General features: G+C 50.4%; 2 protein-coding genes across 5 annotated transcripts in view; one reads left to right on the forward strand and one right to left on the reverse strand.

Moving 5' to 3' along the window:
* Positions 1-8,602, forward strand: CDPF1 (cysteine rich DPF motif domain containing 1). 3 transcript variants are annotated; one of them, XM_055562671.1, is made up of 4 exons: positions 1-76; positions 4,972-5,084; positions 5,925-6,036; positions 8,008-8,601. In XM_055562671.1, exons 2-4 carry the CDS (start codon positions 4,972-4,974, stop codon positions 8,152-8,154), a joined length of 372 nt encoding a protein of 123 aa, XP_055418646.1. In that variant the 5' UTR covers positions 1-76; the 3' UTR covers positions 8,155-8,601. The 3 variants fall into 3 exon arrangements, with proteins under 3 accessions (XP_055418646.1, XP_055418563.1, XP_055418476.1); XM_055562588.1 differs by lacking the exon at positions 1-76 and adding an exon at positions 99-515; XM_055562501.1 differs by lacking the exon at positions 1-76 and adding an exon at positions 559-850 and having other exon boundaries at positions 8,008-8,602.
* Positions 8,603-14,811: 6,209 nt separating this feature from the next.
* The window catches only part of PPARA (peroxisome proliferator activated receptor alpha), a 65,798-nt gene continuing 56,230 nt past the window's right edge, over positions 14,812-24,379 (reverse strand). For both annotated transcript variants that reach the window (XM_055562300.1, XM_055562382.1), the window contains exons 7-8: positions 20,322-20,769; positions 14,812-16,114 (exon numbers count right to left, since the gene is read on the reverse strand). In XM_055562300.1, the coding sequence (XP_055418275.1) occupies positions 15,867-16,114; positions 20,322-20,769 (696 nt within the window). In that variant the 3' untranslated portion in view covers positions 14,812-15,866. The remainder of the gene's footprint in view (positions 16,115-20,321; positions 20,770-24,379) is intronic.

The raw sequence follows: 24,379 nt of genomic DNA on the forward strand, positions 1-24,379 counted from the left end.
GCGCCCAGGGCAGACAGTGCGGGCGGGGCCGCGCACTCGCCCGGGGTTGCGCCTCGCCGCCGCGGAGGCAGCGGAGGTGAGTGGCGCGGCCTGGCGGCCTGGCGGGAACGCGAGGGGACGTGTGCGGCCGCGCGCCGGTCACCTCACCGGCGTCTCCCGCTGCCCTGGCCGGGCCTGGGCTACTTCGCGGAGGACTCGGGGGTTCTGAAGGGAGAGGCGGGCGCCTTGGAGCCAGGCCGCGGAACTTGCGCCCGGCTCGTTCCCGCGCTGCGCAGCGCTGCGGGCCCGGGAGCCGTCCGAGGGCCGGTCGGCTGACTGGACAGAACCGAGGGGGAAAAGTCAGTGAACTTGACGGCAGGGCGGCAGACACGACGCGAACTGAAACGCAAAGAGAGTGACAGCAGAGGTTCCGAGAACCGCGGGGACACTACCCGAGCTCAGCGTACTTGCGGTTGAGATGTCCGTGGGAGACGGGAGAGAAGGGGGCTGAAGAAGAAAGCCATGAAGTGATAATGGTTAAGGATTTTCCTAAACTACAGATCAAACTGCTTAATGCAGCACAAGCAGGATAAGGAGGTTTAAAAGAGGTGGGGGTGGCGGGGAAGTAGATACGTATTCAAACCGCTGAAAGCGGAAGGTGAAGAGAGAAACTTCAGGGCAGCCAGAGGAAGTCCCCTAGGGAGACCCTCCAGGCGGCTGGAAGGCCAGGAACGAGGCCGGGAGGTGCGAGAGCGCAGGGAACGCGTGGAGGATGCCGGACCGCAGCGCAGCCTGCTGTATGGACAGTGGACCGCGGAGTCTTTGGGAAAAGATAATTCCTGAGTTAAAGAGGCCTCACATGCCCAGGAAGGTTTGAAACACCACTCAGAGCCTTGAGTTTTGTAAAATCCTGTTGAATTCTCTCATGCTTCCAGTTTATGCGTCTCCTGAAATGATGGTGCCGTTTCTTCCTGTATTGTTACTCTCCTGAGTTGCATTCGCTAGTTTTCGAATGTTGAACCAGGTTTGCATTCTGGGTGGAATCCAGTCTGCACTGATGCTCTAGGCTTCTTATGTATTATTGGATTCAGTTTGCTAATATTGTGCTGAAGAATTTTGTTTGTGAAGGATATTGCTCTGTTGTGTTGTTCGGTGGCTTCAGTTCACTTCAGCCTCTCAGTCGTGTCCGACTCTTTGCGACCCCATGAAATGCAGCATGCCAGGCCTCCCTGTCCATTACCAACTCCCGGAGTTCACTTAGTCGTGTCCAATTCTTTGCAGCACGCCAGGCTTCCCTGACCTTCACTATCTGGGAGTTTGCTCAAACTCATGTCTATTGAGTCGGTGGTGCCATCCAACCATTTCATCTTCTGTCTCCCCCTTCTCCTCCTGCCCTCAATCTTTCCCAGCATCAGGGTCTTTTCCAGGGAGTTGGCTCTTCACATCAGGTGGCTAAAGTATTGGATCTTCAGCTTCAGCATCAGTCCTTCCAGTGGACATTCAGGGTTGATTTCCTTTTGGATTTACTGGTTTTATCTCCTTGCAGTCCAAGGGATTCTCAAGAGTCTTCTCCAGCACCACAGTTTGAACGCATCAATTCTTTGACGCTTAGCCTTCTTTATGGTCCAACTCTCACATCCCTACATGACTACTGGAAAGACCATAGCTTTGACTATACGGACCTTTGTCAGCAAAGTGACATCTCTGCTTTTTAATACACTGTCTAGGTTTGTCATAGCTTTGTAGTTTTCCTATAATTAGTTCAGTTCAGTCTCTGAGTTGGGTCTGACTCTTTGCAACCCTTGGACTGCCGCACACCAGCCTTCCCAGTCCATCACCAACTCCTGGAACTTGCTCAAGCTCATGTCCATCGAGTCAGTGATGCCATCCAACCATCTCATCTTCTGTTGTCCCCTTCTCCTCCTGCCTTCAATCTTTCCCAGCATCAGGGTCTTTTCCAAGGAATCAGTTCTTCTCATTAGGTGGCCAAAATATTGGAGTTTCAGCCTCAGCATCACTCCTTCCAATGAATATTCAGGACTGATTTCCTTTAGGATGGACTGGTTGGATCCTCTTGCAGTCCCAGGGACTCTCAAGAGTCTTCTCCAACACCATAGTTCAAAAGCATCAATTCTTTGGTGCTCAGCGTTCTTTATAGTCCAACTCACATCCATACATGACCACTGGAAAAACCATAGCTTTGACTAGATGGATCTTTGTCAGCAAAGTAATGTCTCTGCTTTTTAGTATGCTGTCTAGATTGGTCATAACTTTTCTTCCCAGGAGCGAGCGTCTTTTAATTTCATGGCTGCAGTTACCTTCTGCAGTGATTTTGGAGCCCAAGAAAATAAAGGCTGTCACTGTTTCCATTGTTTCCCCATCTATTTGCTATGAAGTGATAGGACCAGATGCCATGACCTTAATTTTTTGAATGTTGAGTTTTAAGGCAGCTTTTTCACTCTCCTCTTTCACTTTCATCAAGAAGCTCTTCAGTTCCTCTTGACTGTCTGCCATAAGGGTGGTGTCATCTGTGTATCTGAGGTTATTGATATTTCTCCCGACAATCTTGATTCCACCTGTGCTTCATCCAGCCCGCATTTCACCTGATATACTCTGCATGAAAGTTAAATATATGCAATATACAGCCTTGACGTACTCCTTTCCCAATTTGGAACTAGTCCATTGTTCCCTTTCTGGTTCTAACTGTTGGCTTCTTGACCTGCGTATAGATTTCTCAGGAGGCAGGTGAAATGCTGTGGTATTACCATCTTTTGAAGAATTTTCCACAGTTGTGATCCACACAGTCAAAGGCTTTGGCATAATCAATAAAGCAGAAGTAGATATTTTTCTGGAATTCTCTTGCTTTTTCTGTGATCCAGTGGATGTTAGCAATTTGATCTCTGGTTCTTCTGCCTTTTCTAAATCCAGCTTAAACATCTGGAAGTTCATAGTTCACGTACTGTTGGAAGTCTGGTTTGGAGACTTTTGAGCATTACTGTAGTAGTGTGTGAGATGAGTGCAGTTGTGCGGTAGTTTGAGCATTCTTTGGCATTGCCCATCTTTGGGATTGGCGTGAAAACTGACCTTTTCCAAACCTGTGACCACTGCTGAGTTTTCCAAATTTCTTGGCATATTGAGTGCAGCACTTTCACAGCATCATCTTTAAGGATTTGAAATAGCTCAGCTGGAATTCCATCACCTCCACTAGCTTTGTTCGTAGTGATGCTTCCTAAGGCCCACTTGACTTCAAATTACAGAATGTCTAGTTCTAGGTGAGTGATCACACCATCGTGATTATCTGGATTATGAAGATGTTTTTTGTATAGTTCTTCTGTGTATTCTTGCCACCTCTTCTTAATAGCTTCTGCTTCTGTTAGGTCCATACCATTGCTGTCCTTTATTGTGCCCATCTTTGCATGAAACGTTCCCTTGGCGTCTCTAATTTTTTGAAGAGCTCTCTAGTCTTTCCAGTTGATTTTGTCAGGTATCAGTTAACCAGTTATCAGCTAATAGTCTAGTCCAGTTAATGGTATCAAGGTAATCCTGGAAGTTTTGGTAGTTCATGTGATACTAGCCTCAGAATTTCTTTGCAAGTACTCCTTTCTCTGTATTTTCTGTTTTCCTATGGTTTATTTATTTGCGTTTGGTTGCACTGGGCCTTTGCTGCGAGCGGGCCTTCTCTAGTTGCGGGGAGCAGGGGCTGCTCTCTAGTTTGTGGTGTGCGGGCTTCTCACTGCGGTGGTTTTCTTGCTGCAGAGCACAAGCTCTGTGGTGCACGGGCTTCAACAGTTGCGGCTCCCATGCTCTTTGATGCATGGGCTTAGTTGTTCCTCCACAGGGGGCATCTTCCTGGTATCAGGGATCCATCCTTTGTATCCTGCATTGGTGGGTGGATTCCATAACATTGAGCCACCAGGAAAGCCCCCGGGCTCTGTATTCTGAACGTTTCTGTAGGTTGGTGTTACTTGTGTAAATGCTTGACAATTTGCTGGTAAAGCCATCTGGGCATGAAGTTTTGCTGGTGCTCTACTTCATTTTAAAGTAAAATTTAAAATTACAGATTCACTTTTCTTAATAAATATAGGTCTTTTCAGGTTTTCCATTTTGAGTCACTTTTGGTAATTGGTGTTTTTTTTTTTTTTCAAGAAATGTGTCTATTTCATCTAAACTGTCAAGTTCATTGGGTAAAAAGGTCACTGCATTTCCTTATTATCCTTTTGATGTCTGTAGTCTTAGTGATGTCCCCTATTTTGTTCCTCATTATGGTAATTTTTATCATTTTTCTGTTTTTCTTGATCAGTCTAACTAGAGGTTATCAACTTTATTGACGTTTTGAAGTAACCAGCTTTGGTTTTATTGATTTTTTTCCTATTGTTTGTCCATTTTCTATTTCCTTGATTTCTATTCTTTATTATTTTCTTTTTTCTGTGTATTTTGGGTTTAATTTGCCTTTTTCTGGCTTCTTAAGGTAGAAAGTTAGATGACTTATTTTAAATCTTCATTTCCAGTTTAGGCATTTAAAGCTGTGAATTTCTCTAAAATCAGCTTAAACTGCATTGTGTATATTTTGGTATTTTAGTTTTCATTTAGTTCAAGCTATTTTCTAATTTCTCTTAGGATTTCTTCTGTGAATCATGATTTATGCAGAAATATATAATTTAATTTCCAAATATTTGGGGATTTTCCATGTATCTCTGTTACTGATTTTAATTGACTTATTTCGGGGTTAGAGAAGGTACTTTATGGTTTCAGGCTTTTAAAGTTTGAGGCTCATTTTTTGGCCTAGCCTATAGTCTTATCTTGGTGGTTACCTCATGTGCACTTGACAAGAACGTGTGACCTTGATCGGGTCTTGCAGTTGCCCTGAACTGGAGATTCCTGGTCTGTATGGTGCCCGTCTTCTCTGTGGGGAAGAAGCACGCAGTGGGGAACTTTGAGATGTGCGTGATTCTTGGTTCTGTAGGTGATGTGCCCCATCTCTTGGCCTTGCAGATGGCGTGTGAGACAGAGCGAACCCCCCTGGGTGTGTTCAAGTGCCAGCTCTGTGCCTTAACAGCTCCATACAGCTACCAGGGGCGGCAGCCCCCTGACAGCCAGTCTGTCGTGTGAGTACCAGGGTCCCAGCCCAGGAGCCTTGCCAGAGCTCGCTGGCCTGAATCTGACACAGAGCTTGGGTGTTGTGTCTGGGCCCACCCTGCCCAGACTCTGGGTGCTTGAGGTGTGAGCCACACCTGAAGGGTTCAAGGGCCATCTGGCTCTTCTGGAACCTCCCAGTCCCTCCCTCCATGTTCAGCCTTGGGTGGACTTTCCTGCCCGCAGCTCCTGTTCTGGTGGGAGTGAGCCCTGAGGGCCAGCATCTGCCCAGGGAAGGCCTGCAATACAGCCAATGGGTCCCAGGCCTTGATTCTTGACCTTCAGCTCGTCCTTCATCAGATGCCACCTTGTGAGGATCTGACCAGTCCATTACATGTGACGGGTGCTGGGGGCCAGGCCTCTTCCCTCCGGCCGTGGGGATCCTGGGGGTGTCGCCTCAGGACTCTCTTGGTCTCCTTTCTGACGTGCACTGGAGGCCAGCAGGGCACCCACCGGCAGCCTCCACGTGCTCCCCACGTGGAAGCCATTTGGGAGTGGGCATCATCCTGGGGGTGGGGAGAGGACTCGTACCTGCCCCCAGCCCCATCCTGTTGAGTCAGGTGGGGTCGCAGCGCTTCTCTGGGCCGAGGAGGAGCGGCGCTCTCTCGGCGGCTGTCGCAGAGCCTGGAGCAGGTCTCGTTTCAGTCCCAGCCTGGCCCCTTTGCTCCTCTCTGCTACTACTCGGTGGCACTGGGGGCCCAGCCCCTCCCGCGATGAGCGGCCCCAGCGGGCGGCCCCTGGGAGGTCCGTGCAGCTGCCGAGTTCCTGTCAGCAGAGGTTGGGCCTTTCCGCCCCCTCTTCCTGTCCTGCAGCCTCCTGGAGGAGAGCTACGTGATGAGGGACCCCTTCACCCCCGACAAGGGCAGATTCCTGGTCGTCGGCTCGAGGTGCAGCATTTGCGGCAGGCTGGTGTGTGTGGGCCCGGTGGGTAAGCCGCGCGCGCCTTGGGCCGCCTCCTCTCCACCCCGTGGCTGGGACCTCACCAGTGCTCTCGGGAGAGGTGACCCTCGTGCCTTTCCCAGGGGCAGTGTGAGCGGCAGCCTTTCCTGGCCTTGGTGTTCCTGGGCCCCCTCACGGTCACTTGGCGGGGGCAGCTGCTCTGCCTCATCATGGGTGGGTCTCTGCAGCCAACAGAGGGCTCAGGGACAGGCAGGCTGGGGTCAGTTTGAGGGTCTCAGTGGGGGTTGAGGAGACACATTCTTGGAGGCTCTGCACTGCCCCCCTCCCCACCCCTTAGCCCCTAATCGCCTCCCCTCCCCCACCAAGTGCAGCTGGCATTGTGCTCTTCCCTCCGTGGGACCGTGGCCTTCTTTCTAATCGTCCTCCAGGCCCTTCCAGAGGAAGGGGCGTGCTTTCTGGAGCGTTTGTTGTGTGCCAGACCCTGTGCTTGGGATGTGTGTTGCCAGCAATGCCTTCTTCAGTCCTATCCCAGCCCTAGTTAGGCAGAGCAGTGCTGCACCCATTTTACAGGTGAGGAGACTGAGATTTGGAGAGGTGGAGTTGGCCCAGTTCACTGGGCTAGCTGAGCCTGTCGTGTGAAAGCCCGAGGACGGATGGAAGTGCAGCTGTGTGGACCCTTACCCCGAGTGACTCTGCAGCCCAAGCATCCCTGAGTATTCTGGCTGGGGGCCGAGGGCCAGCAGTGGAGGGGCAGGGGGGCTGTGTCACAGAGCAGATTGGGACAGCCAGTCTCCATCCATCAGAAGTCAAGGTGATGAGACTGGCAGGTGGGAGGGAGCCTCAGCTCAGGCAAAGGCCCAGAGGGAGCCACACTACTGTGGGGCCATGTGAGGAGATGGGCAGCTGGCACTGTTGAGGCCCTGTGTGGACCGGAAGCAGCTGGAGTCGGGAGTGGGGCCAGGCAGGGGAAAGCCAGGACTGCCGCCCTGGGAGTTCGGGCCGCACTTGGTGCCAGGGGGGACGGGGCCCCATGTGGCGTCAGATCTCCACGGTTGTCTTGGTTGAGGCACAGCCTAAGCTCCTGGAAGGAAGGGACCCCGATACACGGGACAGATGAGACAAACAGAGCCTGGCCCAGGTGGTGCTGGCTGGCGGGGCACAGCTGTGGTCCTCAGCACAGGACCCGTTGGGTCCCCTGTGGAAGTCGCAGCTCCCACCATCACATCTACATCCCCGCTGGTGGGAAGGGACAGGAGCGCACACGCGTGTTCCTTCAGAGAGCACGACCAGGAGGTGGCACGCGGCTGTGGTGACGCCGCTGAGCAGACTCAGCCGCGTGGCCACCCTGGCTGCAGGGGGCTGGGAGGCAGTCCGGGCCCTGCGCTGGATGGGCACCGGCGCAGTGTTAGTGGATGCCACGGTCGCCACGGTGCGTGGAGGAGCAGTCCTGGCCTGCCCGGACTAGCCACTCGGCTGTGGCCTCCGGCTCTGTGGGCTGTCCCTCCCGTCCCTGGCTGCTCCCTGCACCGGTGTCACCAAGCCCCTGTCCCACCGCCGTGATAGCCGGGAGCGGGAGGGACCTCGGGTTTCCAGCCCGTTGGGCCTGGCTTGTGCTCATCCTCCGCCCACGGTGGAGCCCCGCCCTGCAGAAGCCAGGCTGTGCCATCTCTCCTGGCTGCCTTCGTGGGTCTCACCCAACCAGGCCCACGGCCTGCGGGCTCCAGCCCTGGCTCTTTTGCCCCCATTGCCCTCCTGGAGGCCCACCGGCGCTTCTCTTAGATGAGGACCACCCTCCTGGAGGTGGGCAGCCAGGCCCCTGCACCCCCCTCTCCCTCTTGCTATCTGGCTCTGGCCACACCCCCCAGCTCCTGTCTGCTGCTGTGTATCTGGGGGCCTTGCCTCGCCCCCCTGCCCTGCCTGCAGTGAAGGGCTGCCCTCTGGAGGATGCTGCACTGGGCTTCTTGTGGCACTCAGCACTCCCTGCCCTTCTTTCAGGAATGCAGTTTATTCTACTCCAAGAGATTTTGCCTCCCCTGTGTCCAGGACAACGTGGATGCTTTCCCTCAGGAAATTCAGCAAGACTTGGAGAAAAGGAAAGTCCCCTCCACGAGGCCTGCCAGCCAGCGCAGTTCTCAACCATGAGTGCAGTCGGGTACCAGGTCCGCAGCGGTGCTCACCCAGGGCTTGTGGCCATGCGGGCTTCCGTGGCCCAGGTCAGAGACGGGGCCGAGTTGGAGCCGCTGTGCTGGCCTTCTTTCTGGGCCACTGGGAGCCGTGTCTGCAGCCCGGAGGGCTGGGGTCTGCCTGCAGCAACACCAGCGTCAGGAGCCGGCAGAGACGGCGCCCACAGGCAGACCCCAGATGCCCGCGCTCAGGGACCGCAGCCCCTCACCCACACAGCCCCCACCTTAGCAGCTGGTGAGACGCTGATGTGGGCTCGCCGTGTGCCCCAGTCCTTAGAGGGTAGAACTGCTCCGTCCAATTCTGTAATTTCTGCAGGGCCAGCGCACACTGCCTGGGGGTGATAGAGACATCTCTGATGAGGGGACAAATAAAGAGCTTTTACTGACCAATGTTGGTGCTGGGTTTTGTTTTCTGGGGCTGCACTGTCCCAGGTCCACTCTGTTACTGGACCCTGACAGGCGGAGACGACCTCAGGCTTGGGTTCAGGGCAGACCCTATAGTTGGTACTTGTTTTTCCAGACAAGCAGTTCATCTCACAGCATCACTCAAAACTCCCCAAATAATTTTTAAAAATAGTTTATTTTTTAAAACCATTAAGGCAATACTGTACCCTGAAATTAACTCTTTACATTCATCAGTCTTACAGTAGGACATTCCAAACATATAAGTTCCCATCAATTCAGGATAGAAATTAATATACGTGATCAGTTCAATCTCCTAAAGGGAAAATGAATAAGATCCAATTTTTTTTTTAATTAACATTATTTTATAGCCGTTTTCTAATTGCCGGGCATGACCACCAGGAAAGTGACCAAGGAGATCCCACTCGCTGTCCTCTGCATACCCCGGCTTCCCTGACCCCAGGTGCCCCACCGATCACACCCAGGGGGCTGAGCCACAGAGGTCATTTGGAGCCTACCCAGAAGAGCTCTGCTTTGGAATTGCTCCTGTCTAGTATGAAATACAAGGGGTCTGTCAGCCCCTAAATGCTTTGAGAGCATTAAGGCACCAAGAACAATAATGGACCAACACACACCAAGGACTCACGCTCAGTCCTGGCTTTGGAAACTGCACGGCTCTGCCGCATGTCTGGCAGAGGCTTTCTCTATGCCCTGTGTGCCCCAGGCACAGACACGCGTCAGGGAGAAGCCCGCCCGGGTCTGGAACAGGTTGCCTGGGAGATTCACGGGATCTGTGGCTTCCGCTGGAGGCTGCCAGAGGAGCAGCCGGTGAGAGTCCCTGTCTCAGCATCTCTCAGATTGCAGAGCTCTTTGGTAACAACCCCCAGGTAGTAATTCCCTGAAGAGCAGACAGCTGCTTACTACATAGGAGAAGTTCCGGGTCTCCAGCGGGACCGACCCTGCTTGCGTGAAATTGGTGGCTTCTAACCTGGCTCTGCCTTGCTGATAGATAGACAGGCTTGCCTGTGCTGCTCACGTGTGAAAAGACGAAGAGAACAGATTTACAGGGAAATAAATTCCAGATGGCTCAGGAGAGAAGGAAAGCTCAGATGTGTGTGCGTGCTTGCATGTGTGCGTGTGTGTGTGTGGCGTCCGGGGAGGGGCGGGCCTGTGCGCACATGCGGTTGTATTTCTGTTGTGACGTTTCAGCTTTTTTTGTGTTTCCAGCAGGTCCAAGAGCCAAGCTACTAAACAGTATACATCAGTTCACACTGATTTCAGAAGAACCCCAATGTTTGTTGTTAGATACATGATTGTTGGTTAGTAAAATATTAGGATTTAAAAAAAAACTCAAATCACAGTATTTAAGATATAGCTATTAACATAGTTCCTTTTACCATACAGTGTAGGAAAAAAAAGTGATTCTCAAATACAAATACTGTAATTGCAGGACAGTGAGTGGTATCATCTCACGTGAGGTACGTTGTTCTTTAGGCCTGAAACAAGGACCAGACCATCTGTGCCTTTAAGAAGAAGCTTCCCCAAAGCGGATGATTTTTCATGGAAAAGATCAGCTACTCGTCTCCAGGGCCTCTCAGCCCGTGGCCCCCACCTTCTGTCTCAGGAGGCAGGGCTGGTGGTGGGTCTTGTCTGCACTCCGGCTGGCACGATGCGATGCTATACTGGTCCCAACGCTGGGGGTGGCAGTGGTGGGGGGAGGCAAGAGAGGAGGCGGCTGCTGTGTTACCTTCTCTGAGGGAAACGAAAGCTGTTCACATTTGACCCAAGCTAGCAAACACATTTTCAAATGAAAAAACCTGACCCAGGTCTCAGTTTGCTGTTTTGCAATGTGAAAAAATCGGTATTTCTTCAATTTTTTTTTTTTTTCCAAATAATGCATTTAACAGCCACAGGGCCCCCGAGGTCCTTGATGTTATGAGTTACTCAGTTGAGATGTGACCTTGGCGTGGATGCAGTGTGGTCCGTTCTGTACAGAGGATTCCGGAAGCATGTGGCTGCGTGTCTTCCAGCTGAACCACATCACGTGGCCCCCCTCTTCCCCAGGGGGGTTATACTTCTCCCGCCTCACTGAAATTCTGAGAAGCAGACAGTCTAGATCTGAGGAGTCTGGGCGCCTCAAGCCAGGAAAAGGCGTGTGGAAGTGAGCGTCGGGCAGTGGCCTCTCTGTTCTAATAAGTGGGCCACACCCATAGCAGCCCACTCTACGGGAATAAAGTAGGAATCTGCCACACCCCACACAAACAGCATCATGGAAAGTGTTATGTAGCTCTTCAAATGAATTTGAAGACGCGTGGTCGTTTTTTTTTTTTTTTTTCCCTTAGAGCACTCCCGGTACCGCACTTTAGTTCCTCTGGCAGTTCCCAGAGAAGTAGGAGGGCCTCCTGTATTCCAGTCAGACCGAGTTGCTGCCCTTGTTTTCACTCTGGTGTGTGTCCCTGGCTGAGGGTTGATGACCATTTTCCTAATTGTGCTAAAAAATGGTGCCTAAAAATAGATGTAAATCTCAGCCAACACTCAGACCTCAACCTTTGGAGCCTAATCTCGGATCTTCCTGGAGAGAAGATCCCCAGAGGAAAGCGTGCCCCCGGTAAAATCCTAGCCCTGGGAAGGGGGAGCAGGCGCGGGTGGAGGGGCACAATCGGCAGCACCCAGGCCGGCTGGTTGGCATTCCCCGCCAGCTCACAGGGAGATTCCACGCGGCCCTCAGTCCGCTCCTCCCAGTGGGGCTGTCCGCAGAGCCTCCCTGCCGCAGGCAGGCCGTGCCTTCTGGAGAGCTAAGGCAGGAGTGCCCTTAGCTGACCACTCCAGGCAGAGATTTATTTGCCAAGAATCTGTCATCCCAGGGGAGCCCCATAAGCCTGCCGGGACCAAGACTTAAGAACAAATGCAGACACAGCCCAGTGCCCGCAGCAACAGCGCCGTGAAAGCCTCCCTGGACACCTCTTGACGGATCAGCCCTCGGTCGGTGGCATCAGTCTAGCTTGTGACATCTAGGAACAGTGCAGTTTCCTTGCCTCTCTTGAATCGACATGGCTGTTGTGAACTTAAAGAGCAAGCAACTCCTCCGGAAACATGTGCAGCCAGGGGACCAGACTCAACCACAGGGACCACTTTGAAGCACCCTCACCTGCCTTAAATGCAGGGGCGGGAGAGTGGAAGCAAGCCACCCCCGGGGCCCAATCCGCACGTCCAGGCAGTCCTTCCGAGCCCGGTGTTTCCACTCGAAGGTGGGATGACACAGTCCGACCCCCTCGAGGGTCTGAGGCCTGGAGGTGGCACCAGAGCCTGCGCTATGGTGCAGATGGGGAGCCGGGAGCACCTGCACGTCTTCCTCGCTGGACCCGCGTTTTGGAAGCCGTGCGGCTTGAAGAGGCACTTTGAGGTGACTGGTTTTCCAGGGTCCCTGGAAGCCCCTACTGAAGGCCAGGCCAGTGGCCAAGTTGGTAGCTGGAAGCACCTGACTCCCTGGTTGAAACACTGGACTTATATTTAAACAGGACTTTTTAAGACATTCCAGAGACGAGTGTGGTCATTGGGTCAAGACAAAAAAAGCCCTCTGTCGTGCATCTGGCCGCGAGCCATCAAAATGCGCCTGGTGTCACAGTGGCTCGAAAGGAGCCAGGCACCGAGGGGCTCAGGTGCAACGGGGGCAGAGGCCACGCTGACCAAGGCTTGCACAGAGACGCCTCTCTGCCCTCGCCTGCAGAATCTCCCTCTGAGCAGGCTCCCCCTCGGCCAGCAGGTGAAGCTGCAGAGGAGGGAGGCCCTGCGTGGGCCGGTCACCTGAGCCCTCGGCAGCGAAGGTGCGGAGTCCTAACCCCTGGGCCACCGGGGAATTTCCAAAGGCTTCCTTTAAACGATAAAATTTCCTTTAAAAATCCACGTAGGCTTCCGTGTCTCAGGGTGCACACAGCAGAGGTGGGCACACAGTCTCTGAGCCCTGATCACAGATGGTCTGACTAGGGACGCCCCGAAGGCCCTAATGCTCCATGGACCTTAGATTTGACAGAGGCTCGTGACAGCCCTATCGACGTGGCTGTCCAGCTGCAGATTTGGGGAAACAGTAGCCGCTCAATTAATAGCTTTCTCATCATCAATCATCCAACCAAGGGCCCTACCTGTCCCTGGAGCTTCTGCTCAGATTGTAGGCTGCCGCGTTCTGTGCTCTTAAATTGGAAGGAAGGGCTCACTTTAACAGGGCCGACTCTCGGGCGTTCTGGAATTCTTTCCCTTCGATTCACAGTCACTGTTGACGCCTGTGTGTGTATCCTCTCTGGGAAGATGCTTTGAGCCCCTCACCCCAGAGAGCTGTGTAGAGGTCACAGGGTTCCCGGGGGCCAGGTGGGCAGCGGGCAGGGCTGTCGTCAAACTGCTCCTCTTCACTGGACGTCAGGGAGGCAGCATCCGCGCGTGCAGCCCTCAGACTTCTCGAAGTGTGGCGGGGGCAGAAGTGAGCCCGTGGGACCCCAACCAGAAATGCCCAGGAGGCAGAGAGGAGGGCCACTGGGCGGCAGCAGGGTGGCCCAGAGGAGCCCCATGGTCCACCTGTCCAGACAAAGGCCGCCAGTAGTCTGTGGCCTCTGGGGAGTCTGGCAGTTGGTGGTAAGTGAGGGAACGAAGAACCAGGTTTAAACGGTGGCTTAAGAGCAGATCAAGGTGGTGAAAGGAGGTCCCACCATGACCTGCACCCAGCACCGCGGGTGGCTGGCTCTCCACTCGTCATCTGAGGTTTCTGGAACCTGCTTCCACTGGACCTTACACTGATGTCTGCTAAAGCCTCACAAGCAAGAAGTGTGCTCCTTCAGTAGCTCCTGTTTGAAACACTACCATCTACTAAACTGGTGAATAATCCATCCGTAATTTGACTATCAGTGCTCAGAGAAATCTTTGATTGTGTGACCCCAGATATTCTGAGTGGCAATGAGTGGCTCTGTTATTTCAAGTGAATTTCTTCCTATTAACAAGTGAACAATGTCAGGTTGCTTTCAGGCCAAGGTTCTCTGTGGCTTCACCACGGGCTTCCCTGGTGGTCTGGCCGGACCCCAAGAGGACCAGATGCTCGCTGACACCGTGGATGCAGTTAGCCTGTTCAGTGGCAAGCATGAGCTGGGAGCTGTTTCAGATAGGTCCTATGAGAACCTAAACAGAACCGACAGGTCTTCCGAAAGCCTGAGTCTTGAGCCTCACTTTCCAAAGCCGTGTCTATGTGACTAGACCCGAAAACAGTAGAGCGAGAGGCGGCACACGCACAGGATCCAGCCCACGACCCCAAGACCTCGCACGATCCACAGGCCTCCAGGCTCGTCAGCCCAGGGAGTTCCCATCTTAGGGAAGCATGGGGGATGCGGGTCCACCTGTGACTCAGAGCTTACCTCCTTTCTGACTTAGGGTGACCCCTGACTGGCGTCAGTTCTAAAGCGGAAATGCTGTCATTTGTCTCCAGCAGGCCCTTTGATTGCATCTTAAAAAAAATTAAAGATAAAAGCATCACCGAATGTGTAATGTGTACAAAGATGTCCTAATTGTGAGGCTTGCTTTTTTTTTTAAGCTGAAGTCTCAGTTTTTTGTATGATAATGCTGATCTTGGTGGAGAAGGAAATGGCAACCCACTCCAGTATTCTTGCCTGGAGAATCCCAGGGATGGGGGAGCCCGGTGGGCTGCCATCTATGGGGTCGCACAGAGTCGGACACGACTGAAGCAACTTAGCAGCAGCAGCAGCAGCAGCAGCTGATCTTGGAGACTTTTTCAAATTCAGTCCTAGCCATTCTTTAACAGCAGATAATAATGACCTTATAGAACCAAATGTCCTAAAGACAGAGGGGGAGGGGCATTAAGGATCAAAAATGCTGCCGGCCCAGGAGGCGTCCAGGGGCTGAACCGGCTAGGGGGTGGGGAGGCACTCTGACAGCTCTCTGACGGGACAGTTAATCCAAGTGGTGGACAGGACCATGTGCTCTAGACAAAAACCATACTCCACACTGTCTCCAAACTGGACTGAGGTGGAAAACTTGACTTTAAGGCTGACTCAGACCTTGTAGATTTTGGTAAAACCACCTTATATATGTAGCTGGAAAAGGAGACAACTCTTGAAATCCTTGCAAAAACCACCTGTTGTGAATCCTGAGACCAAATGAAACCGTTGCATCCCCCCACCCTGCCCCACCCTGGCCCATTCTCCAGGCGAGACCCGGCCCCACCCCCACCCTGCAGTCGCAGGTGCTCTGTCCTCTCCAGCCTAGGGAGCAGCTGCCGCCAACAGGGGTTAAAAAGAAACAAAGCTGCATGTTTAGAAAAGCGACACAGAAAAAGACCAAGGAGCTGTCTTGACAGCAGGGGCCTGGAGCAAGATTTACAAATAACTTGTCAGTTTCCCCTGGAGACGCGACCCTGGCCCCCAGACAGCTCGGCTCGGGGGATGCAGATTTGACAGGGAATCGAGCCGAGAGGAATGGGAAGTGGACTACACCTCAGCCCCTCTTGTTCCTGTTGACCACAGGTGCTAGCTTAAAACAGGGAGGGGATCGAGTCCAGAGGGGCCTTGAGACACGGCTTTCTGGAATCTTCTACACACGCCTGGGAACAGGCTTTTCCACATACTACTTACAACCACAAAAACAGCAAACTGAACCGAAACAACTGATGCATTTCGATAAGCTTATTGAAATCATTCTTTGACACTCTAAATCCTGTGATTCAAAAATAGCACGTTGTCTTTCTTAGAATTCAGGAAACAGAACCAAAGTCTTCCAAATAAATATTTCGCTGCTTTTAAAATACTTAACCTTTGGAGATATCTATGTTTACAGGATTATAAAAATTAAAAAGTGCTGATTAGTTTTCAAAATTATAAAAGAGCACAACAGTCAAAAAGCCGTAAAAAGGGAGGACAGACCACGTATTTTGAGGTTAATTCACTGGTAAATTCCTAACACGATATAAAGAAATCTGCATTGATTCACATCAGGCACATTAAAAATCAGACCGCTGAACACCATTCCCCCTCATTTCCCAAGTCCTGATTAGTAGCTGCTTCTCACCAGCATCTCAAGACTCTGCACTGCTCTCAGAAGTGGTTACAAAAAAGAAACGTGGAGTAGCCTTCCGGTTACCTAGGCAGTATACCTCCCGTTGTTCCAAGGTTTCCATGGTGGACATTTGTGCAAAGCTGCGTTGCTCCTGTCTCTCTGTAGTGCCGCCGCCTCTAAAAACCTGCGAGAAGCCCCTTTTCCGAGCGCGCGTCTGGAACGTCAGTACATGTCCCTGTAGATCTCCTGCAGCAGTGGGTGCAGGGCGGCGTCCGACTCCGTCTTCTTGATCACCTGCACCAGCTGTGCGTGCTCCGTGACCAGCTGCCGCAGGTCTGCCATCTTTTGCAGGAGTTTTGGGAAGAGGAAGACGTCGTCAGGATGGTTGTTCTGTAGGTGGAGTTTGAGCACGTGCACAATACCCTCCTGCATTTTCTCAATGTGTCCTACGTTTAGGAGGCCAGGCCGATCTACCCTCAGGAGAGAGGACAGAGGTGTGAGTGGGGTAACCAGCACAGTAATACCGAGGAACAGTCTTCAAGTCTGAGAAACCAAACATCCTGACTGGACCCTGCCTTTCTTACCCAAAGCTCAGCTGCCTTTACACACGGTCCACTTGCCTAGAAGACAGAGCTACATTTTCCCCAAATTGCTGGGCCTGAGACAGACAGGAGGAATGCTGCTGCTGCTGCTAAGTCGCTTCAGTCGTGTCTGACTCTGTGCGACCTCAGAGACGGCAGCCCACCAGGCTCCCCCGTTCCTGGGATTCTCCAGGCAAGAACACTGGAGTGGGTTGCCATTTCCTTCTCCAATGCATGAAAGTGAAAAGTGAAAGTGAAGTCGCCCAGTCATGTCTGACTCTTAGTGACCCCATGAACTGCAGCCCACCAGGCTCCTCTGTCCATGGGATTTTCCAGGCAAGAGTACTGGAGTGGGGTGCCATTGCCTTCTCTGGACAGGAGGAATACTCGTTCTTAAATATTTCTTTTCTTTTTTTAAATGTATTTTATTTATTTGGTTGTACCCGGTCGTGCCTGCAGCTCATGGGATCGCCCATCTTCACTGAGGCATGTGGGATCTAGTTCCCTGATCAGGGATCGATCCTGGGCCCTCTCCACTGGCCTCGAGGAGCCTTAGCTGCTGGACCACAAAGGAAGTCCCTCTCAGTGTTTCTATGGCCTTAGAACCACGAGCTGCCTTACAGGGCGGCTGCTTCCTTTAGGGTTTATCTGATGAGCACCTGTCAGGGGAGAATTCCCAAAACATGAGGAGTAGCAGCTATACATACAGCCTACTTGTGCCTAATATGGAAAATGATACCCTTCTTCCTACATCATCTTAGGTACTCCGTTTCAACAATATTTAAGGAGTGTCATTATGTTCAACATAGGTTTAATGTGGTATAAAGCACCATTACAGGTACCTTCTGACGTGTGTGAGTGTGTGTGCTCAGTCGTGTCCAACTCTTTGCAACCCCATGGACTGTAGCCCCCCAGGCTCCTCTGTCCATGGGATTTCCCAGGCAAGAATACTGGAGTGGGTTACCATTTCCTTCCCCAGGGGGTGTTCCTGACCTAGGGCTTGAACCTGTGTCTCTTATGTTTCTTGCATTGGCAGGCAAATTCTTTACCACTGTGCCATCTGGGAAGCCCACCTTCTAATATGAATCAGACAAAAAGTAGGTGGAGCCAGAAAGGAATGAGGGGATGGATACAGGCTGGAGAGGGGGCTGAGGACACCTGGAGAGGGGACGTGTGAGGCTTGGACCAAGAAAAGTGGGGTAGACACCAGGTGACCTCCCCAGGTTGGCTCAGACATGGGGACCAGGCACCTGGGACAGCTCAGACCATGCATCCTTCCCTTGATCCAGAAAGATCAGCCCCCACCATTCATATTCAACAGGCAGTGCTCTCTTTAGAATCCTACACGTCACTGTGATTTTCAGAAGTGTTGCTCACAATGTGGACTTATCATTTTTTTGGAGGGGGGGATTGTAAAATAAATATTAGGTTTTTAAAGAGAGAAGTTTTAAAAGAGTAATAAGTGAATCCCACTTCATAATTGTAGCCCCATCATACAGATTTCATGTATGTCTCACCAGATATTTTTCTGATCTGATTGTAATTTCTTTTATAAAACTGTGGTCACACTACTTATATAAACAGTCATGCATCACTTTCTCCACCACACTGCCTCTTGAGCATGCAGAGGACGGTGGCAGATTACATACAGCTGCCTTGCCACTCAGTGCATTTTACCTCCACTGACTGTGCCCAGCTAGATGGCCAGAGGGACAGACCTCACCCAGCTCCGTGTCCGGAGTTGGGGCCACTACGGCCAGCCTCAATTCCGCGAGTGAGGGACTCACAGGGGCACTACAGCTCAGGCAGCAGTGGCCCCATGGCTCTCCCTTATGGCTGGGTTGGGTCAGCCGAGTTTACAGTAGAGGGATGACCTTCTTAGACCCAGGACAGGGCTATTTAAAGGAATGTGAGGCTGAGCCAAAAATCTGCAGAGCCAGCTGCCCGTACAGAGGCCCAGGTTTTCCTTCACTGGAATCCATTTCCTCTGGCAAAGCATACTGTGCAGTCATACCTGTTAGCCAACTGCTTATGTTTTTCATTATGAAATTGCATAAGTGCACCAATACAGACAGCAACTGGACTAAGGTCCGTGTGGCACTTTATAGAGCACTGTCTGCAACGTGGTACAGGATTATAATAACAGTTATAACACGGTCATCCCACGGTATCTGTGCGGATTGTTCCAGGACCCCTTGAGAGTCCCTTGGACTGCTAGGAGATCCAACCAGTCCATCCTAAAGGAGATCAGTCCTGGGTGTTCATTGGAAGGACTGATGTTGAAGCTGAAACTCCAATACTTTGGCCACCTGAGGCAAAGAGCTGACTCATTTGAAAAGACCCTGGGAAAGACTGAGGGCGGGAGGAGGAGGGGACAACAGAGGATAAGATGGTTGGATGGCAATACTGACTCAATGGACATGAGTTTGAGCAAGCTCCGGGAGTTGGTGATGGACAGGGAGGCCTGGCGTGCTGCGGTTCATGGGGTCGCAAAGAGTTGGACACGACTGAGAGACTGAACTGAACTGAAACACCCAAATCCATGAAAGCTCAAGCCCCTTACATAAAATGGCATATAACCCATGCACATCCTCCCAAACATATTGCATCACCTCTAGACCACCTGTAATGCCTCAGGCAGTGTAAACAGTATGTGAACAGTTGCCAGTGTGTGGCAAATTGAAGTTTTGTTTTTTGGAACCTTCTGGAATTTTTTTTCCTGCATGTTTTCCATCCACGGTTGACTCTGCAGGTGCAGATGAGTATGGAGGGCTGACTGAATATGATGGTGTTATTATAACACATATACATTGTAATATTACTACTATTATATCTGATATATAACAGTGGGTATGATACAATGAAAGTGAAAGTCACTTAGTCGTGTCCGACTCCTTATGACCCCATGGACTCTACAGTCCATGGAATTCTCCAGGTCAGAATACTGGAGTGGGTAGCCTTTCCCTTCTCCAGGGGATCTTCCCAACCCAGGGATAAAACCCAGGTCTCCCACATTGCAGGCGGATTCTTTACCAGCTGAGCCACAAGGGAAGCCCATGATAATAAGAAATATCACTAAATATTAATTATTAATGATACCTAATATATTTTGTTGTTGTTTAGTCGCTCAGTCATGCCCGACTCTTTGCAACCCCATGGACTGTAGCCCGCCAGTCTCCTCTGTCCATAGGATTTTCCAGGCAAGAATACTAGAGTGGGTTGCCATTTCCTTCTCCAGGGTTCTTCCCAACCGAGGGATCAAACCTGCATCTCCTGCATTGACAAATGGATTCTTCACAGCTGAGCCACCAGGAAAATGCCACCTGATATATTTTATTACTTCCTGACCCAGGGATCAAACCCAGTTCTCCTGCATTGCCGGCATATTCTTTGCTGTCTGAGCCACCAAGAAAGCCCTGATATATTAATCCTGTTATAAATAAAATATGTATTTATGTAGTTACAAATGGGATATATTACTACTTTACAAATGTGTTGTCACTCAACCACTCGGTCATGCCCAGCTCTTCTGTGACCCCATGAACTGTAGCCCAAGAGGCTCCTCTGGGTTGCCATTTCCTTCTCTGTGGGACCTTCCTGACCCAGGGATTGAACCCACATCTCCTGTTTGGTAGGCGGATAATGTGTTTTATATAAAGTAACATGAAGACACTGCCATACATAAAATAATCAACAGAGACCTCCTGTGCGGCACAGGAGACTCTTATTCTGTAACCACCTAAATGGGAAAGTAATCTGAAAAAGAACAGACATATGTGTATGTGTATCTGAATCACTTCTCCTTACACCTGAAGCTAACAACACTGTAAGCCAATTATACTCCAGTATAAAATAACAATTGTTAAAAATAAAAAGTTAAAGCTCTGAAACTGGAAAAGTTACCTTTGCTACAATATGATCTGACACGGATCTCATTCTCACTGAACCCTGGTCCGTGTCACTGTGGGAGCTCGGACGCCCTCCCCACCGGCCCCCAGCAGTGCCTCCATGCCACTCACGTCGGATTTACCGCAGCTGGGTTCTCGAGACAGGAGGCCATAAGTGCCCTGGCACCGGCGCGAAATCAGCGACTTACCTCCACAGCAAATGATAGCAGCCACAAAGAGGGAAATATCACTGTCGTCCAGCTCCAGTGCATTGAACTTCATTGCAAAGTCGAACTTGGGCTCCATGATATCACAGAACGGTTTTCTTAGGCTTTTAAGGAATTCACGGGTTATGAAGCCATTCCCGTAGGCTACCAACATCCCGTCTTTATTCATCACAGAAGACAGCATCGCAAATATGGCTTCGTAAACTCCATACTTCAGCAGAGTGACTTGGTCATTCAAGTCCAAGTTTGCAAACCCCGGGATGGACTTGGCAAACTCCGTGAGCTCGGTGACGGTCTCCACGGACGTGCACTGGCAGCAGTGGAAAATGCGGACTTCCGCCTCCTTGTTCTGGATGCCGTTGGCCACCAGCTTGGCCACCAGCGTCTTCTCGGCCATACACAGCGTCTCCATGTCGTGGATGACGAAAGGCTGGAAACAAAGACACTGGAATAAGTTGGACGACTGTGACAAGCTGTCTTCTTAATTGTCATGAAACTGATGGGTAGCCACTGTAGTTCAGCCGCCTGAGAATCAAAGTATGTACAAAACACAGTCTCCATCCTTAAACCACCTCAAAATTAGCTGGGGATAAAAAGACGTTTAATAGAGGACAATATACATCAGAAAGATAGTCAGCGTCATCGCCTGGAACTGGGGGGGATTTCATTGCTAAGGAAGTGAAGGACTTCCCTGGCAGTCCAGTGGTTAGGATTCCATGATTCCACTGCTTTGGGCGCGGGTTCAATCCCTGGTCAGGGAACTAAGATCCTGCATGCCTTGCAGCACGGCCAACAGCAACAAAGTAAAGTACTGATTTTGGCAATAAAGCTCACAAGAAAGAGAATATTAGCAAACCACTCTAAATATTTGATCATTTTCTCTGGATTCCCAAATACTGCTGCAATAGCCAATCATTACAATGATTCTTTGTTTTCTATAAACAGTGGTGGTGGTGGTTTGGTTGCTAAGTTGTGCCCGACCCTTGCGACCCCACGGACTGCAGCCCGCCAGGCTCCTCTGTCCATGGGATTCTGCAGGCAAGAGTACTGGAGTGGGTTGCCATTTCCTTCTCCAGGGGATCTTCCCACCCAGGAATCGAACCCAGGTCTCCTACATAGCTGGGAGATTCTTTACCGACTTAGCTACAAGGGAAGCCCTGAGCTACAAGGGCTTCAGGCCCTGAGCTATAAACAATAATGGTTCATTTATTTCAGAGACTCTAAAAAAAACCAAATCCTAGTATTTATTTTGGCAAAGTCATATTTAAATCAATGAAAAGTGATAAAACAAATGAAATGATCATAGTCACTGATCATTGGGGAATATGTTCTATTTTAACTATGAACTTTTGGTAAGTTGGGATTTCCTGGTGGTTCAGACAGTAAAGAATCTGCCTGCAATGCAGGAAACCCAGGTTTGATCCCTGGGTCAGGAAGATCCCCTGGAGAGGGAAATGGCAACCCACTCCAGTATTCTTGCCTGTAAAATCCCATGGATGGAGGAACCTGGTGGGCTACAGTCCGTAGAGTTGCAAAGAGTTGGACACGACTGAGCCACTTCACTTTCACTTGGTAAATTACTCATTACGTGCCTGCGTACTAAGTGATTCAGTTGTATCCAACTCTTTGCGACCCCATGGACCATAGCCCCGCCAGGCTCCTCTTGTCCATGGGATTCTCTAGGCAAGAATACTGGAGTGGGTTGCCATGCCCTCCTCCAGGGATATTATTCATACAGTAATTCTTAGTTTTTCCATTTTATGAACGTTAGAGATAACCATCCTTAGCCAACACTATTGAATGAATAAATTTCACATGTAAATAAATGTAACTCAGAAAGTTGGCTATCTGTGTAGAAGTGAATGAACAAGCACTGTTAAACCCTTGCTCTCTAGGGATAAACTGGAAAGCCTCACAGGACCCCCTTTCCTGGTGCAGGAGACTGAAATCTCCCCACCACTGCTCCACATTCTGAGACAGTCTCCACAAGCTCCAAATGCTTGTGGCAGCTCCCTAAACGTGGCCTTACCATGTGCATCCAAACCCACCGGTCCTATCATTTTAGAAAGATCTAGTGGGCTTCCCCGGTGGCTCAGATGGTAAAGAATCTGCCTTGAATATGGGACACCTGGGTTCGATCCCTGGGCTGGGAAGATCCCCTGGAAAAGGGAATGGCAACTCACTCCACTGTTCTTGCCTGGAAAATCCCGTGGGCAGAGGACCCTGGTGGGCTACAGTCCAAGGGGTTACAAAGAGCTGGACACGACTGAGCGGCTAACACAGTGGAGGACAGACGAGATGGTGGGCCGTGGACCTGGAGCCTGTGTGCTCAGAAGAGATGGTGTCTCTGGTGGGTCTTGGGAAAACGGGCACAGAAGACACTGCAGCTGAAATGTGGCCCGACCTTCATGCGGAACAGGAGAAATGGCAGCCTCCGAGGGAGCTCGCTGACTCTTCTGCAGGCCGGTGAGGAAGAGGCTGAGGCATTAGGTTCAGTCCCCGCTGGACAAGCACTGAGTGGACGAGCAGCCCAGTGATTTTAAGAACCACTCTGCAAGTGGGCAGATCGCATCATTGACAGAGCCTCCAGGCCCCACGGCATGACGCGTGCCCTTTCTGGGCTCACGAGCATCGGGATAAGCCACCTGCAGGGCACCTGTGGGGTGTCCCTGGCACAAAGCCAGAGGTGCTTGGGTAATCTGACGCACTGTCTTTGAAATATCTAAACAGCATTCGCAAGATAGTCTTGGACCAAAAAAAAAAAAAAAGGATCTGATTTCGCATCTGAGGCAAGGAAATATTTTTTAAATTATCTGTGTAGGACTGCAAACATCCTGAATACAAAACTTAAAGCCAAATTTCTAGCAATTCTCCAGTTTGATGGAGAAAGACTAAAACTATCTTTTCCCAAAGACTTTAAAAGCAGGCCAGGTTGACCATTTTGGGGGGAAAGTTTGGGGGCAGTTTCTATGAAGTTGGAGCTCGGATTTAAAGTGGACTAGAGAAATATTTTTAAAGAATAGATGGCAGTGTTGCCTCAATTGCAGAAAATACAATATAAGGCCACCTTGACTTTATGCAGATCACTGACTTTTTAAAAGCACATTCAGCAGAAATAAAAATGTTCAATGAATTTTTTAAAAAATGAGTTTTGTTGTTAAAAAAAAAAACTGGAAAAACACTGAGCTAAATGAAGTTAAGTCCTGCCAGCGTCTTTAACATAATGAGTGTACACTGTCTATCTTTAAGAATGGGGTTAGGGACTTTCCTGGTGGTCCAATGCTTAAGGCCTTGCCATGCAGGGGACGCCAGTTCAATCGCTGGTCGGGGAACTAAGATCCCACATCCCACGCCACTAAGCCCAAACTAGAGAGTCTGTGAGCCACAAGGAAAGATCTCACGTCTCAACTAAGACCCGATGCAGCCAAATAAATATTTTTTTAAAACAGAAATCACCTGCTAAAAAATTTTATTAAAAAAAAAAAAAGAACTGTTTGACTGCAGAATGCCTATTATTATTATTGGTAAGACATTTCATAGGACTAGTACAAACTGGTTACATAATTTTCAGGGCCCAGTGCAACATGCCAGTCACTTACTCAGAAGCAATTAAGACTTTCAAGACAGTGACAGAGAGCATGAAACCCCAGCGCAGGGCCCGCTAAGCGGGGGGCGGTGTGAGACAGGACACACAGCCAGGACGCCAGCCCTGGACTGGTTTTACGTGAAACATTCTCTCATAAATGAAGACTTCGATCGTAACGAGTATTTCATTTTTATAAAATTATCAGTTGGGTTTTAGAAGGCAGGCCTCATTAACAGGCAAAATTAGAAACCATTTGGATTCAAAACAAGTGCAAACATTTAAAACCATGTTTATTACAGCCAAAGAGAAATTGTAGAGTAAGACTCTTGAAAGTTTGCCAAACTTTATTGAGAACTATTCTCCATTAGACTATTTTAGAAGTCCTGGAAGCTTTCATTTAACTTTGGAATGTGCCTTTTCTACTCAAGCTTGAATATGAATATATCTGATGTTA

The sequence above is a fragment of the Bubalus kerabau genome, chromosome 1 (genome assembly GCF_029407905.1).
Source record: "Bubalus kerabau isolate K-KA32 ecotype Philippines breed swamp buffalo chromosome 1, PCC_UOA_SB_1v2, whole genome shotgun sequence".
NCBI classification, from domain to species: Eukaryota; Metazoa; Chordata; class Mammalia; order Artiodactyla; family Bovidae; genus Bubalus; species Bubalus kerabau.

What these genes read in the sequence shown, in the direction of transcription:
- CDPF1 (XM_055562501.1), top strand. Translation starts at nt 752, where the DNA reads ATGCCGGACCGCAGCGCAGCCTGCTGTATGGACAGTGGACCGCGGAGT. An exon ending in GGCCTCACATGCCCAGGAAG is followed by an intron (nt 851 to 4,971) that starts GTTTGAAACACC and finishes TTGGCCTTGCAG; the next exon opens with ATGGCGTGTGAGACAGAGCG. An exon ending in GGCTGGTGTGTGTGGGCCCG is followed by an intron (nt 6,037 to 8,007) that starts GTGGGTAAGCCG and finishes CCCTTCTTTCAG; the next exon opens with GAATGCAGTTTATTCTACTC.